Raw genomic sequence first — 15,816 nt, 5'->3', positions numbered from 1 at the left:
GCAGCCGTCGGGTTGCATCCGAGACAGACAGCCGAAGTTACTTCCGCAAGCAACGCAAAGATGAGGCATATTGAAGGCCGAACCCAACTCCAGTACATTGCTTTCATCCTACAAAGACCTTTGGCGAAAGCTCCAACACGAGAGCGACTCGCGCACGAGACCTCGAAAATCCTGCAGTTCCCTCGAACACTATATAAATACTCAGGGCCCAACCATTTCGCACCCACGCCATCAGCATTACGAAGATGCATCCCAGCCAACAAACGCATGACCTCGAAACGGATCTGCGCTCTCCATGAAAATGCATCTGCCCAAATCCTTTCCCCGAAACACCTTTTCTTGCGCAAAACCAGCCCGGCAGAGTCCCATCACTCCATTTCCTATCAAAACACCTTTCCAAATGCAATGAGTGACCCCTTCCACGCTGCCCAAGTCCCAAAAAGGAGAAGAAGAAACTCCACTGCTAACACGTGAAAGACATGACTTTGTCGTTCCCCTTTTGACTCCATCTCTTTGACCCGAACTCCGTCATTTCGTCCTCTCCAGATCTTGACGATTCTATCCCCAGACAGAAGGCTGGACAGCCAGATTACTCTTGCCAGAACCCCAGCCACTGCTACCGCTACCCCATTTTCCAAGACCGCCGACGTTTTTCTCGGCCGTCATACCAGGATTCGTAGGTCCGGAAGTCGTCCGCTCAACATTGCCAGTATTGGCATTCTGCCCGTCATTGGCGTTGAAGCCGTAGCTGAGCGAAGATGGGGTGAGTGGCGTGGTCGCCCGCTTGTTCATGGCTCCTTGGTTGCCAGCTCCTGGCGGAGGTCGGGTCCCAATCGGCGCAACAGCTCCCGCACCGCCCTTCTGGCCCTGGCCCTGGACGAGAGGAGGCGATGCGCCGGGCGACGAGCTCGATTGGCGGTTGTTCTGGCTGTCATGAATCAGGCCGAATTGTTGCGACGGCGTATTCGACACCGGAGAAGTGGTGTTCTCAGCGCGATCGCGGGGTGGCATTTGTACGGAGCCCTCGACGCTGGAAGGAACCTGTTTGCCAAATGCACCATGAGCCAACGGAGACGGACCACGACCGTCACTGGGAGAGCGCACATCCGGCCCTTGCGCGCGCGTGCCATCCGCATTGTACATGCTCGAGTTCTCGCCATACAGCGCGCGATGTTGACGCGCAATCAACTCGCGCCTGTCCTCCTCACTCATGGCCGCTGGACTATTGGATCGATCCGTGCTGGCCTTGGAACTGGAGACAGTCTCTGCTTCGATATCAGCCTATAATTCCATCTTGGACACTTCCGCGCACTACTCACTGCGATTGTACTGCTGCTCTTGGTGGTAATTACGCAGCTCGCGCTCACGTTGTGCGGCCATCCTTCGCTTCGCCTGCAGCACTTGCTCGGCCTCGCTCTGGCGACCACCTGGGAAGCGCTGACCCGCATAGAACCCTTGCAGACCGGCCGAGCCCGGACGTGCCGCATCGAATTCGCTCACGGATGGGTTCCGCGACGGTCCTCCGCCCAGCCGAGGGTCCGCTGAACTGAAGTCGAAATTTCGCCCTGCCGCTGGTATGCTGCCCTCTCTTCGCGCGCCGGCTCCTATACCTCCTGCACCACCTTGCGCCTGACCGGGATACCACTTGCCGCTCTTCATCAGATTGTCCGTCGCGCGCTCAATCTCTTCGAACTGCGAAGCGAATGCACTGGACTCGTAGCGTTGCGACATGGCGGAGCTGGTAGCTGATCGAGATGGTGCACGTTGCTGATTCTCCCATGACGGCTGGCGACCTTGCGCCGACCAGGAGGAGTTGTCGTTGTCGTAGTAGGCCATGGCCACAGGTGGGAAGATCGTGTGCGCGGGAATTAAAGTCTAGGACCAGGGTTCGGGTTCGAGGGAAGGATCGTGGAGGGGAGCACGCAGACTATCGTTGCACGCACTGTCAGTCGCCGCTTTGTCTTCGTAGAGTCGTCGCCGCGACAAAGGTATAGCCGGTGAGAACGGAGGCGGCCCACACGCGAGGTAAGGTATATTCCCAACAGCGCGAACGGGTAAATACGTGCCGAACGGGATTCGCGATCGGGCGTGCAAAGGATTTTCACGTACCTTCCACCTGTACCGGAGAGTATATAGATCGTGTGAAGACTGGAAAGAATGCTGCGAGGAGGAAGCGACCTGGAAGGACAGAAAGGAGTGACTGTGACTTGCTCCCACTTGCTCCCACTACTACTCGAGACCGCGGGATGGTAGGAACCTAGTATGGAGTAGTAGAGACTTGCGGCGGGCGCGAGGGACTTGCATGTATTTTCACTTTGCGCGCAAAGCAATCTCCGCTCCAGCGACTGGCTCGGCATTGAGTGATCCAATTTCCCTGCGTGGCCGCAAGCGGATTTCTTACTTTCGAGTCGCCATGGCCTGACATTTCATTCGACCTTGGGATAGAACTGGCAATGAGGTCGATATATTGTCGCGATACTGGGTTGTACAACGTGAAGTGATGGGAGACCGCATTGTTGTTTTCCGCAGACAGGTGGCTGCCCTGCCCACGTGAGATCCGCGCGAGATTGTGGTGGAATCTCGACCAAGGGCAGACGAAGCTTTCCGCCCGCGGCCACCAGCGAAGCTTCTGACTCGTGATGAACCGATCTCTAGTCTCTACCATACTCTTCGCATGTTCCTCATCTCGACATATAACCATCTCGACCTCAGCTCATCTCATGGAAAGGAAGAACAGGCTTGAAAACATCACGAAATGGCATCAAGCGATTGTACAGTCGTTCGCAACTCCATCATGCATGCCCCCGGCCGCTGCTAGGTTCTTCGCAGCTGCAGCAAGCCCCGCCTCGGCCTGCTGAATCTCTGCGCCATCAACTTCGATATCTTCTGGCCGCATGCTACGATGACTGAAGGAGCGACGAGAAGATCTCCAAGAACATCGAGCCAGCGGACTCGTTGCGGCGGAAATCACGCTGTCGGGTCATCCAGTACATCCACCAGTCGCTCCCGAAGGTGTCACATCGATCCTGCGCGCGTGTGTGTCTGCGCTGCATGACATCTGCAGGTGGCCACAGGGCTGGATCTTGCATGTCGCAGCCTTGAAAGCCCGGACGAACGGACGACCACGGCATGTCTTTTGAGAATGCTTGTAAGCGCTCGTGCATACATTTGTTCTGCCAACCAGGTGTTTGTGTGTCGAGCTTTAACACAGCATACCTCAGCCGACGTTTCACGATGAGTGTTGATCTCGATGGACATGGAAAAGCGACCCCGATAAGCAGTCCTGCCGCAGCAACTCACAGACTTCCACGTCACATCGCACTCCGAACTGGAGTCTTTCCCACGGCGCAGACGAAAGGATCTCGGGTGCCTTCACATTCTATCAAGGCTGATTGGCACAACGCGAGCACGAGACCTCATCGTCGACTTCTCGATCCTCTCAGGGCTGTGATCAAGCCGGGTCATCCATGACCTCCGAGACATGATTACGATCACACGCCGCGTTTCAAGTTTGCTGCCCTCTGCCATTTCCGGTTCCAAGTATATTGTTCACCGCTATGTCTTTTGACAACCAGCGTGATCAGTATAGCGCATATGGTCTCTGTTCCTGATAAGCTGGAGGACGTCACTTTTGGTCCCAATCACAGTGCAGCCGTCACGGGCAACGCCCAACTCGCACAGGGCAGCATGTCTTGAATGCTACTGAGATGGTATGATGGTAAGTGCTTTCTGTTTTTCTTTTTTCGATGTGCGACAAACTTCATCGTCAGCATAGAACAGAACTGCAAACTTCGATGCTTCCGCATCTCTGGACTTCCTGCTTCGCTCCCCAGAAAAGCATCATGAACATGGCATCAACCGTTCCCAGAAATGATGCGAATTTAGACAGTCTCCCGCTCGAGCTGCTATGGAACATATGCTCCACCCTGCCAACATCCAGCCTGATTGCCCTCAAACTAGTCAACAAGAGGCTATTCTGGGGTACGCCAAACCCACCGCTGGACTGGTTGAAGGACGCTTCGTACTGCGAACGGCAGGCGAATCGAAGATATATCAACGAACGGCGAAACCTAGAATCCGGCAGGCGGAAATGCATCAACTGCAACCTCGTAACGCACACTGATCGATTCGCCCATCCTGCTCCTTTGTGCAAATGGCACGCACCACGCTTCATGAGCAACTCCATCCCGCGGTATCTGGACGATGCGATCAAGGAGCGTCTCTCGAAGATGGCCGACAACACGCGCGAGCCGGCTTGGGTTCTATTGGTACGCACCTACTGCGGCCATGATCGAGAAGTTCTCGGATGGCATGCACCGGATCTGGCCTGCAGTTGCGATAGCTGTGGGCACTGGGAAGTGCCTTGCTATGTCAGGCTTCCGAGTAAATCCAGCACGGCACACTGGAGATGCTCCAATATCTCGCCGGATGGCCGTTTCGTGGACGAGGAGCATTGGTCCAATGGTACGACCGGCATAGTCGCGATTCCTCCCGATCACCTTGCTGACTTCCAGTTGTAGGCGATTTGTTTGAGACATGTCATCAGACCGTGCCAGTCTTGCCGTTGGAACCTTGAATTCATCATCGTAACGCATAGCGATCATCCCTCAAGGCATGCGATGCCTGTCTTTTCGTCCATTACCGCGATCGATCCGAGTGCTAGACCGCTCTCCACCAGAACTCCGCGCTCCACCACCTGACCGTGTCGCCTCATGCACACTGCCAACACACCCTGGACCACCGCGAAGCATACCACGACACATACCAGCCCGACCTGCACGATGCCCAACTCCACCTGGCAACTCCTCCTCCGCTGTCGCAGCATCATATGGTCCTCGCGGAATTGCTGAACGCTCGAAACAATGTCGTTATGGAAACTCTCGGGACTCCAGGTCAGGTCGTACTCCGCGGAGCAGACATTTTGGTCGTAAAAGGCGTCGAAGAAGAATTGGAGGATGATGAGGCGGCTGATTGCTGAGACGAAAGTGTCGAGGAGGAGGAAGTGGGCGAAGGAGCTGATGAGACCGGGTCGCTTCTGTGGACGGTGGTGTTAGCCGTCTGGTTCTCCGACGAGACTTTCACATTGCTGCATTTACCTTCAGAGCTCCCTCCAAGCCAACTACGCTCCAGAACAGACTTGCCCATGCGTATGTCGCCATGAGGGTCCCGATGTACACTGGGTCTTCAGGTAGGTAGAGACTGGCAACGGCAACGATTGCATTGTACACGCACGATAGCGTTGCGACTATGATCGCGAATTTGGAGGACTCATGTCTGCTTCTTGCATGTCAATCGTAGTTCTCACCTCAAGATCATGCGAGCTCTTGTGAACGGACTCATAGCTACTGACCTTTCAGCTTTATTCGGGCCCGCCATAGCTAGAACTACACCAATATGCTTCCGATAAAGCTCCGGCAAGGCGATCAGTCCGCGAAGAGTAAGTGAGTCGACGACCGGCACGAGCAAGCAACAATAACTACCTTGCACGCATCCACGCGCGGAGGGTCACGAGCGAATATATACATACTCCCGTCATCATCACTCATCATCCCACAAAAAAAGCGGCATTTATCATCAGCAGCATCACAGTAGCGGGAAAGCCAAAAATTCCACCACAATCGGATTTGTGTTCGGATCGCCCGGCACATCCGTACTACTGGATTGTGCGAACCATTTGGCTTGCGCACGGGATTCCTTGAAACCCGAGTCGCCGAGAAGGAATGGCAGGGCTGGGCTGGGTTCATTGGTTGTTTTCGCGAGGAATTCGCTCATGACTGAAGGAACAATGAGGTGACAAATTCGAGGATTTGTCTTTGTTTGCTGTCTTGAATGTCGACCAGAACCTGCGAACTCCCGCCGAGTTTGAAGGCGCTAGACTCGAGAGGTGTATTGCTTTCTCAATCACGATTCCATCCGCGACATCCGGGGGATCCGCAATTCCAAGAAAACTCAATGTGCAGCGGTCGTTTATTAGTTCTGAGCTTCTATAACGCGCGGCTAGGTGCAGACATGAGAGGTACAACAGTCTAGAACAATGCCTGGTTGTATCACACTCCCTGGAGCGACGATTGTAAAGCAGTGGACTGTACTGCAAGAGTGGTACGACCAGAGCTTGTGGTCACGTTCGTATTATCCTGATTGGGACGACGTCAAGGAAGATTGTGCATGATCATCAATGATGTGCAATGGGATCCGGACGTACCCGTCCTCCGTCCGGCCCAAGTGCATATTCCTTTATCGATAAAAATGGGTCCATACCTCCATCGTCTGAACCTCCGCGGAGAGAAGACCGGAGACAGCGATGTCCACGATGGAGAATACAGTGTCTCGTTGCTATGGACCTGGAAGTCTTCCAAGAGATGAGCTACTTTCGTACCGAACACGCCGGTGTGGTGTGCAGGATACATGTCATCTGTCATGATGAGCTTGATGTGTTGTTCGCAGTCCCACTCTTCTGCACACACGCGATCAGCCTTGAAGAGGATCTGACTCAGACGGCCCACGATGATCATCCTTCCGCCTGCGGAGTCGTCGCAGATCGTTCGGACATCGGAGCGCGTGTAAATCGAATCATGTGGTGGTGATATGGGCTCAGTGACCTCCCATGATTGATGAATGGAAGGCCATCGTGTTTGGTGATGGTTTCCAATACGCCTTGTGAATGCTACGCTACGTTATGCAAGTCAAGTAATCCAGACACCTCGCTGCTCCTCCAAGATGGCGCCTGAAAAGCTCTGCAATGCAGCAATCAAACCACATATCCCGGCATCGTCCTCTCATACCGAATCGGCAACTGCGCAATCGAAAACGGCCCCGAAGCAACATGCGTCGGTTCCGGCGGCGTGAGTTCACCACGGATATTCGCTGACAACTGTTTGCCCACCTCCACCGGACTCAATCCCGTACACGACAACAGGTACACCATCTTCGTATACGCCGCCTCCATGGTCATATCATACCCGAGCATGATTCCCGCCTCGACGAGTTTCCGCGCCGGTTCGTAGGCGTCCGATACGCTGCCGTGGAGACACTGCGTGACGTTGACGATGGCCACGCCGCGCTGCACAGCTTTGGAGAGGGAGGGGATGATGGACAGTGGCATGTTGCCCGCGCCGAAAGTTTCGAGCACGGCGCCTTTGATGTTGGGTGAGGAGAAGATGAGGTCGACGAGGTCGGCTGTTAGACCGGGGTAGATCTTCAACACGACGACCCGGCTGCTGTCGACTTCTACCACGTCTTTGCTTGCTATGGGTGTTCCGGCGGGTGGCGGGTGTTGGAGATTGTCCCAGTGTACGACGATGCCGGTTTCGGAGACGGTGGCCAGAGGTCCTGCGTTGGGACTTTCGAAGCCGGAGTAGCTTGACGCACTTATCTTTGTGATGCGAGTGCCTCTTAGGAGCTTGTGACCGAAGTAGACGCACACTTCGGGGATGCGGAGATGGCTGGCCATCACGATGGAGCCGAGGAGGTTATCGGATCCGTCGCTGTCGGCGAAGAACATGCTTCGTTGTGCGCCGGTAAGTACCACCGTCTTGTCCAGGTTCGGCATCAGCATGAAAGATAATGCCGCGGCGGTGTACGCGAGGGTGTCCGTTCCGTGGCAGATGACGAAAGCATCATAGTTGGCCTCGTTCGATCGGACGCAGCGCGCCAATTGATTCCACGTTGGAGAGTGCGCGGTGGAGCTGTCCAGCAGCGGATTGAACTCGAGTACCGTACAGCGCACGTTGGCACCATTTCGATCTCGCGGAAGCTGCAGGCTCGGTGCCTCGCGCGAAACGCCATGCTCGTCTATGATCTTCGAGGTCGGGCATTGCGTTCCATCGTTGAACAGAGGCTTGGGAGTCAGACACTCGTCGAGGAAGAGCTTGGAGGTCACGAGGCCTTCTTTGGAGTCTTGCATGCAGATAGTGCCGCCGGCCACGATAAGCAAAACAGAAGGTTCATACGCCGCCTGTTCAATGTTCACATCCTCGCTTGCGACCTTCCTTGTACGATTCGCCGACACGAAGGAGAGTAATCGATATATTCCAGAAGCTGTGTTGGTCGTCTCCTGTGATGTAGCGCCATTGTTCTGCTCGCTTCCAGTCCTCGAGATTGCTGGTCGCTCGCTGGGAGATTGTCGGCGCGAGTGGTTCGCGGAACTGGTCTGGCTGCTTGAACCTTTGTCTTTGTCGCCGCCGCCGCGGGTGGAGAAGCGTTTGAACATGTTGGTAATGGCTCGTTAAACCTGATGTGGTGAAAAGATGTCCACCAATGGCCGTCTGGTAGGAGTCGAGAATTTCGATGTCCAACTTTGGCCGAGTGCTTTCTCTGCTGTACAATTCAAACGTCCATTGTTACGAAATGTGACAAGTCATGTTCATAGAAATAGTCAACTCAGAGATAAGAGAAGTCGTAAAAATGTGGTAGAAGAGATCGATGGTTCTTATCAAAGCCACCAACAAAGAAAGAAAACTTTTCACCCGACCTCACCTCTCATCTTCGTATCAATCGAAGGGTATCGTCGGCCTTTGCAGGCATGTAAACCATTGCAGCAGAGTCTTCATACCCCGAAGAGTAAGTGTTGCCGCGAAGCAGTTCTTATTACCCCATCTTATCATTGGAATAGGTGGTCATGAGATGGGGGGTGAAGTTGCTATGGGGTAACTTTTTCGGAAGAAAAGACGGGAGCATCGCCGCCGAAGAGTGCGCACGTGATAGACTACGTGGAAGTGCGAGGTTGGATACCTATCTTCTTAAATATCCCCAGGACACAGATGGAATGGACGATGGTATAGTTGAGATTTATTCTGTTCAAAGAAAGCATCTGTACTCGTTGTGCTATGTCGAAACCTTGGGAACCCACAAACTCTTCGCTGAATTCCGCTACACAAGAAAATGCCTGTTCGTTCGTTCCATGTCCAAATGTGCATGCTAATCATGAATTCATAGGCTGTGCGGAGTGGTGAGTGTTGCACCCCGCTGTACGCCTTCTCCCTCTGTCCTGTCCCATGCCCAATGCTTGTCTTAGGTAGTGTCGTTGCAATAATTCATTCGTCCTGTCCAGTGGATGACCAACCGCTGATTTGAAGTTCGAGTCCTCACGCCTCATTTCAGCGATATCTGCGGAAGTCCCGATCGTAGATGTAGTCTCGCTCGTAGATCCGCTGGTCGTACTTCGATCGTGGTGGAGGTGGAATGGGCGGCATCGGTGGTGGAGCGGTGATCATCTTCGGCACACGCTCGATCTCTTCCCTCTCCCACTGAAGCTCGCGTATGCGTTCGCGGCGCTCCTTCTTGATCTCTTCAGTAATCTCCACGAGACGGAGGACGTCCTCCTGTGAAAGTAGTCAGCATGTGTAGTGGCTTGCAGAAATCAGTGTCACTTACGTATTTGAGGTACTCGATGATGTAGAAGAAGTCATCCGTCTCCTCGTACTCATACCCCTGCTCATCGATCGCTTCTTTGATCACCAGATCCTTGGTGACCTCGGTCCACATCTTGTCACGCTTGCGAGGTTTCTCCTTCTCACCACGGGTCTCGGTAATCCTAATCTCCTCCTTGATCTCGCGAGTCGTCTCACGTGGAGGCGCCGGCGCAGGCGGAAGCTGCGGTGGTGGAGACGAATAACCATTTCCGTACTCTGCCTCATACGCACGATCGCCGGAAACGAAGCGACCGCGTCGTTCGCCGTTGTAGCGCTGCCAAGTGATTTCTTGTCGGCCGCCTCCAACACCATCCATGCGGACCCGCTCAGTGCCTGGAGGAATGTCCACAAGTGCCCAATCTTTCGTGGCTCCGTTGTAAGCCTCACCTGGATAAGCCCGCGACCCAATTTTGCGGTTGTAGAAATCAGCTTCGGCTGCGATTTCGTCATCGTAACACTCGTCGTATCGCCGGCGTGGGGCAGGCGAAGGTGAGCGTCGACGAGTGCTGACACTGGTCGAGCGCTTTTTCTCCACTTTCTCCACCTCGCGGTCGGTCCACTCCTTCTCGAATGTGAAGTCTTCTTCGTAAGCTTTGCCGTTGCGGGTGCCTTTGCGTCTTATTTCAATCTCCAGGTTCTCTTCTCTAGCCTGCTTTGGCGGTGGCGGAGGACTGGGAGGCGCGGGCGCAGGTGGTGGAGCCGGCGATGGTGCGCGTTCGAAGCCGTGATCAATATGTCGATGATGGGTGATGACTTCCTGGATGATTGGCGGCCGATAAATGGGTTCCGGTGGTGGCGGCGGACTTGGCTCGGGTGTTGGCTCACGCGGCGGTTCTGGCTCTGGCTCTGGTTCTGGCGTTGGCGTTCTCGCTTTGCGACGAATAATGATTTCCTCCTTTTCGTAATCTCGTGGCGGTGGTGTACGCGGTCTGCGAACGATCCACTCTTCTTCCTTCTTGGCGACCAATACTCCACGGCTAGCAGAGCGATGGCGCGGCTGAGAACTACGCTCTCGGATGTGAATCTCTTCTTTGAAATGGTCGCGACCTCTTCCAGGAGGAGAGCGATGTTCCCGAAACTCAAACTCAAACTTCTCCCTGTCGCTGACGGAGCGCGGTGGTGGAGGGGCCGGAGACCGATGCTCACGATGCTCGCGGATGTCGATCTCCTCCCTTTCAACGACCGAACGAGGCGGAGGCGGTGCACGTTCACGCTCGCGAATGTCAATCTCTGTCTTCTCAACCACCCGAGCCGGTGGTGGCCGCTCTCCTCCGCCGCGTCTGAAGCGAATCTCCTCCACAGGTGCTTCACTTTGAGGTGGTGATGGACGCCGATGAGACTCTCGCTCTTCCCGTCGTATGGTAATGTCCACCTCCTCGCTCGACCGCTCTTCGCGTGGCGGTACCCGCGATCGTGCTCGGGAGCGTGTACGGGAGCGAGTGCGATATACGACTTCATCCTCCTCGTCGTCGTCGTCGAAGTTGGCCTCGCTTCGCTGACTTCTAGGGTATGGCGCCCGATCCTCTCTTCCGCTTTTTTCCGTCGGCGCTCGAGACCTCACTGTCTCCACGCTCCTTCGCCGCGAAACCCGACTGTATCCATCATCCTCCCGATTGTCATCTCGTACCACCAGCTGTTGTGCGTTTGAGGTCTTTCCGTAGTCTTCGCGTAGAAAATCTGGTTGGCGTGGACGACGCTCCGAGACAACGCTATCTCGTTCCTTGACCAGAGTCTCGCCTCGCCGACCTTCGGGTTGTCGTGAGCGTTTGATATCCACTTCCAGTTCGTCGTAGTCTCGATCTCTTCGTGGCCGACGGTAGATCTCACTTTCACGATCGTCGTGGTAGCGAGACATGATGGGTCGTGGCTCACTCTGTGAGATCGAGTGCTCGTAAAAATGTTTCGCAGTGCTGATGCAGTCAAAGATCTGCGAGATCTGACACTCAACACAGCAGTCGGACGGTCGGTGGTTGGCTGCGTTGTGTCAGGTGAGACGGACAAGCACGCGGCCGTTTGGGCTGTTCTTCCCAGACCGAGCCACGAGTCGGGCAGCGAGGCAATGTCTGCCAGCTGGAAATCGAAGAAGGCAAAGCAGATGTGGCAGGGTAGAAGGTAGCACTGGACCTGGAGAAGTGAGGTGAGAAGCTGGACAGAGGGAGCTGACGATGGAGGAAGGTGTGTGGTCGTGGAGAAGGTGCCACGGCGGCAGCAACAAGTCAGGTAACGCACACGCAGTAGCAGAGATGAAATGCCAATGCAGTAGTCAGCTACGGTACGAGAGCTGCCGTTGGTTACCTTTCCTTGGTGAAGGGAGAAAATGATGAGCGCACGCTCTCAATCTCGTAGGATGGGGCGGTCTGGGACTGGGATCAGGCCTTGGTGGGGGGATGCCAGTCCTGCTGCTGCTGCTGCCGTGTGTCGTCACTACGACTGACTTGGGCTGGTCGCTTTGGCGAGATGCAGCGGCCCAAAGCCACGCAATCAGCGACGACGAGGAAAATGGTGTCTTTATCATTTGTGCCTGATCATGGTGAGGCATGAGAGATACCTACGGTCGCAACGAAGAGACAATCATGAATGGATGCCCAGCGACTCCCACCCAACTCAACCAAGCATTCCCCCCCCGAGCCGAAATCTTAATGAAGTATTGTCCGAGCACTGCCTGTTTCCCGAATAGCCTTCGACCATTTTATGAACAAGGCTGGGCCCGAGCCTTACCGGAGAACACCTCCATCTTGTCCTGGGGCTTTGATCGCTCCTCGTCCGTTACAAAGTACCTCACCGCCCGTGGTTACGAAGGATATCCCCGCTCGCGGGCGACCGTTCGGCCGACTCCCAGCCTCCGATCATGCATACGACGGCTCCGCGCGGGTGTGACGACTTGCTGTTCGATTTTCACTCCATGGCCTCTGTTTGACGAAGACATGCAACAACTAGCGACTTGCGCCGATGAACAGCCCATCGGACCAAGACTGAGAGCTCCAGCGGGCTTGCAGCACTTTCAGCCATCAAGCGGTGGAGACGACTAATGCTCGGAGGTCACACTTGCTCCATACCAGATCTTTCGCTGAAAGCACCGCTATGGGAATAATGTCTACAGTAAGAAGGCGACGAATACAAAGCTCGCATCCTCAGCAAAAAAATCTCCAAGACCAGTTGCTGGATGCTAGAAGTTCGAAATGGCCGAGAAGCGCGAATCGAGGCTGAGTCGCTTTCTCCGTTTAATCGCTCCCACCAAAACCACCATGTGAGTCACTTCCACTCTGATTATTCGTAAAATGAATCGCATTCTAGGCGGTCTCATCACCCTCGGACGCTTTTCTTATTCCATCACCATCTTCCAACCCTTATCAGCACGACATCCGCATGGCGAGACCAACAACCTCAAATCCGCTCGAGCTCGACGGCCGAACCCTCGAAGGCGGCGGCCAGCTGATCCGCATCGCACTATGTCTCTCCGCTCTGACAGGCACTCCCATCCGCATCTCGAACGTCCGCGGCAATCGATCCGGCGGCGGAGGTTTAAAAGCACAGCACATCGCCTGCGTCGAGTGGTTGGCGAGAGCATGCAACGCGACAGTCCACGGCGCTACGAAGGGCAGCCAGACTCTCCTATTCCAGCCGGGCAGATATGAAGGCGAGCTGTCTCCCGTCTTCACAAAACGCACTCTGGACGACGGCCGACAAGTCTACGAATGTCGAGTCGACATGACTTCCGCTGGAAGCACCGCCCTCGTCCTGCAAGCCATTCTTCCCTTCATCCTCTTCTCGCGTCTACCCTCACGACTACCCATCCACCTCCACCTCAGCGGTGGTACGAACAGTTCCGGCTCGCCTTCATTCGAATACATCACCTACGTCCTGCTGCCTACTCTCCACCGAATCGGCTTCCCCGAAATGAAGGCGACTCTCGGCCAACGAGGCTGGAGTCAAGGAGCCACCAGCATCGGCGATTGGACTCTTGAAATCCCTCCTCGCTCTTCTCTCATGCTTCCAACGTTCACCTACCAGCCTACCGACCCATCCATTCCACCCTCCCTCCCCTCCCACCTCCACGCCATCTTCCTCGGTCCCGCAGCCTGCCACGACCAAGTCTCCGCCCTCCTCCTCCCGCAAATCCACCAGCACTTCTCCCCATACTTCACCACCTCTTCTTCCAACTTCACCCTTACCCTTCACGACTCCCACCACCCAAAACGCATCTACTTCATCCTCATCGCCACGATTCCCAGCTCTTCCTCTTCCTCCGTCTCATCAACCTACACCCTCGCCCGCGACAACCTCCAACTCCGAAAATTCCCCACCGTACCCATCATCCTCTCACAAATCCTCCCTCGCGTAACAGCCGAGTTGGCTTCCGACTGGCGTTCCGGAGCGTGGGTGGACGAACACATGCGGGATCAGCTGGTGATATTCCAGGCGTTGGCGGAAGGGAGGTGTGGAGTTTTCCCAGGAAGGAGAGAGGAGGATGTAGATTTGAGAGAGCCGAGTCTGCATGCCCGGACGGCGGAGTGGGTTGCGAGGAGCATGTTGGGCGTGAGGTTCGATGCGCAGGGTGTTTGTGAGGGTGTTGGGTTTGAAGGAGAGGACGTGCTAGTTGAGAGGTTGGAGAAGTTGGAGGTTGAGTAGGCGCCTAGATGTGAGATTAGCAGTTCATGACTGAGAGGTTCGCGTTACCTGATCGGGGCGCCGAGGACAGAGGAGAGCGTGAATGCTCCGCGGAGACTTTGCATTATTTCGTAAAGCCTTGCTCCCAGCTTCTGCAACGTCTAGCTTGACCCATCGAGAATGCAACCCCGAGAATGCCCTTTGCGCCTGTTACGCCAATGATCTTTTTGTCATCAAATTCGCCTCTATCCCGCTCTGTGCAGAGCGTTTTCTCCGAAGGCTATCGTTCGCTTCCAATCCTTCTAGCCTGTATCGTGTCGCATGCAAATCTTTCCACTCAATGGCCCGAATGATCTAGGTGACGGTGTATCCACCGTCAACACGGAGATCGGCGCCGGTCACGTATCCGGCGGCGTCGCTGAGGAGGAAGGTCACGGCGCCCATCAGGTCTTCTGGGCGACCCATCTTGCCCTGTGGGATGAGGCTGGTCCACTTGTTGGCGAGCTCGGGGTTGTCGTCGAGGATCTTCTTGGTGCTGGGATCTCATTAGCCTCTACTACGATCTGAAAGAAGCTCTTGATACTTACAGTGCAGTGAGCATGTAGCCAGGAGAGATGCAGTTGACACGAATGCCGGCGTGAGCCCACTCGACTGCGAGCGAGCTGGCGAGATGGCGGACAGCAGCCTTGGCCGCGTTGTAGGGAGCCTGTGGCTGAGGGACGTTGACGATGGCGCCAGACATGCTGCCAATCATCACCACGCTGCCGGAAGCCTTGCGCTCCATGAGGTGCTTGGCCACGGTGCAAGACCAGATGTATGTGCCATCGACGTTGACGCCCCAAAGCTTCTGCATGCGGTCGTGTGGGTACTCGATAGCGTCGAAGTTCTCGGTGAAGCCAGCGGAAGTGACGAGGTGGTCGACTTTACCGTGATCCTTGAGAATCTCGGCCATGGCGTGGTTGACGGAGTCTGGCGAAGACACGTCGCAGTAGTGGGCGGTCACCTTTGGCACGTTCACGGAACCCGGGTTCTCCTTGCGGAAGGTCTCCATCAGGAGTTCGGCCTGCCTCTGACCCTCATCCTCTGTGGATTTGATTAGCATGTGACTGTCTCATGTTCATATCTCACAACTCACTGTTGAGATCGACAATGGCCACGTCGGCACCACTGATCACCAAAGCCTGGCTCATGACCAGACCGAGTCCACGAGCACCACCGGTGACCACACCGACGCGACCCTCCAAGCTGAAGGTAGCAAGAGTGCGGCGGAAATGGAAGCCACCACGACCCTGCACGGGCGCTGAGCTCGGCATGTCGGCCTCCTCTGGGTGCTCCATGCGAATTGTGTTGTCTGTGCGCGAGAATTGTCCTTCGTGTTCGAAAGCTCCGGGCTTGCCGGCGGTCGAGTACTCGTCGAGGTTGTCGAGGGCGCTCTTGTCATCTTTCTCGCGGACGGCGGGTGTGGTGCGCAGACCGCGTGTGGCAGTGCGTGTGATGAAGGCGGTGGAGGGTTGGCGGACGGCGGCGGAGCTGGTAGCTCGCGATGCCTGACGGAGCAGGCTGGACTTGAACATGATGATGGTGGTGTTCGAGTGTGTGGTGTGGAAGAGGCAGAGTACTCGAAGTTATGCGTCGAGTGTAAGGAAGGGCGAGTCGTTGAAGGTTGTTGTGTGAGACAAGTTGGTGTTGAGAAGTTGTGTTGATGAAGCTGTAAGAACTAAGAAACACAGTCGTAAATTTCTCCAGGTCCAGGGTCTTCGACAGCTGGAGCTCGCTGCTGATGATGTAAACAGACCCA

General features: G+C 55.3%; 6 protein-coding genes across 6 annotated transcripts; 1 reads left to right on the top strand and 5 right to left on the bottom strand.

Moving 5' to 3' along the window:
* Positions 1–161: 161 nt before the first annotated feature.
* MYCGRDRAFT_108651 (uncharacterized protein) lies at positions 162–2,415 on the bottom strand (the record flags this gene model as incomplete). The annotated part of the gene is made up of 4 exons (XM_003853826.1): positions 162–1,265; positions 1,320–1,875; positions 2,110–2,116; positions 2,402–2,415. The coding sequence occupies 4 exons, from the start codon at positions 2,413–2,415 to the stop codon at positions 559–561; spliced, it is 1,284 nt and encodes a 427-aa protein (XP_003853874.1).
* Positions 2,416–4,202: 1,787 nt separating this feature from the next.
* On the bottom strand, positions 4,203–5,451 carry MYCGRDRAFT_103761 (uncharacterized protein; the record flags this gene model as incomplete). Its single annotated transcript, XM_003853825.1, has 3 exons — positions 4,203–5,035; positions 5,097–5,277; positions 5,351–5,451. The coding sequence occupies 3 exons, from the start codon at positions 5,374–5,376 to the stop codon at positions 4,601–4,603; spliced, it is 642 nt and encodes a 213-aa protein (XP_003853873.1).
* Positions 5,452–5,583: 132 nt separating this feature from the next.
* MYCGRDRAFT_108649 (uncharacterized protein) lies at positions 5,584–8,344 on the bottom strand (the record flags this gene model as incomplete). Its single annotated transcript, XM_003853824.1, has 3 exons — positions 5,584–5,729; positions 6,377–6,669; positions 6,783–8,344. 3 exons carry the CDS (start codon positions 8,207–8,209, stop codon positions 5,584–5,586), a joined length of 1,866 nt encoding a protein of 621 aa, XP_003853872.1.
* A 751-nt stretch (positions 8,345–9,095) lies between these two features.
* Positions 9,096–12,144, bottom strand: MYCGRDRAFT_91773 (uncharacterized protein; the record flags this gene model as incomplete). The annotated part of the gene is made up of 3 exons (XM_003853823.1): positions 9,096–9,320; positions 9,373–11,384; positions 12,129–12,144. 3 exons carry the CDS (start codon positions 12,142–12,144, stop codon positions 9,096–9,098), a joined length of 2,253 nt encoding a protein of 750 aa, XP_003853871.1.
* A 632-nt stretch (positions 12,145–12,776) lies between these two features.
* MYCGRDRAFT_69926 (uncharacterized protein) lies at positions 12,777–14,039 on the top strand (the record flags this gene model as incomplete). Its single annotated transcript, XM_003854339.1, has 1 exon — positions 12,777–14,039. The coding sequence occupies one exon, from the start codon at positions 12,777–12,779 to the stop codon at positions 14,037–14,039; it is 1,263 nt and encodes a 420-aa protein (XP_003854387.1).
* A 176-nt stretch (positions 14,040–14,215) lies between these two features.
* On the bottom strand, positions 14,216–15,717 carry MYCGRDRAFT_103760 (uncharacterized protein; the record flags this gene model as incomplete). Its single annotated transcript, XM_003853822.1, has 3 exons — positions 14,216–14,553; positions 14,606–15,101; positions 15,154–15,717. 3 exons carry the CDS (start codon positions 15,590–15,592, stop codon positions 14,373–14,375), a joined length of 1,116 nt encoding a protein of 371 aa, XP_003853870.1.
* Between the last annotated feature and the right edge of the window lie 99 nt (positions 15,718–15,816).

This window comes from Zymoseptoria tritici, chromosome 3, assembly GCF_000219625.1.
Source record: "Zymoseptoria tritici IPO323 chromosome 3, whole genome shotgun sequence".
Classification (NCBI taxonomy): Eukaryota; Fungi; Ascomycota; class Dothideomycetes; order Mycosphaerellales; family Mycosphaerellaceae; genus Zymoseptoria; species Zymoseptoria tritici.
Note: the sequence above shows the minus strand (reverse complement) of the source record. Positions and strands in the feature narration are given on the sequence as shown.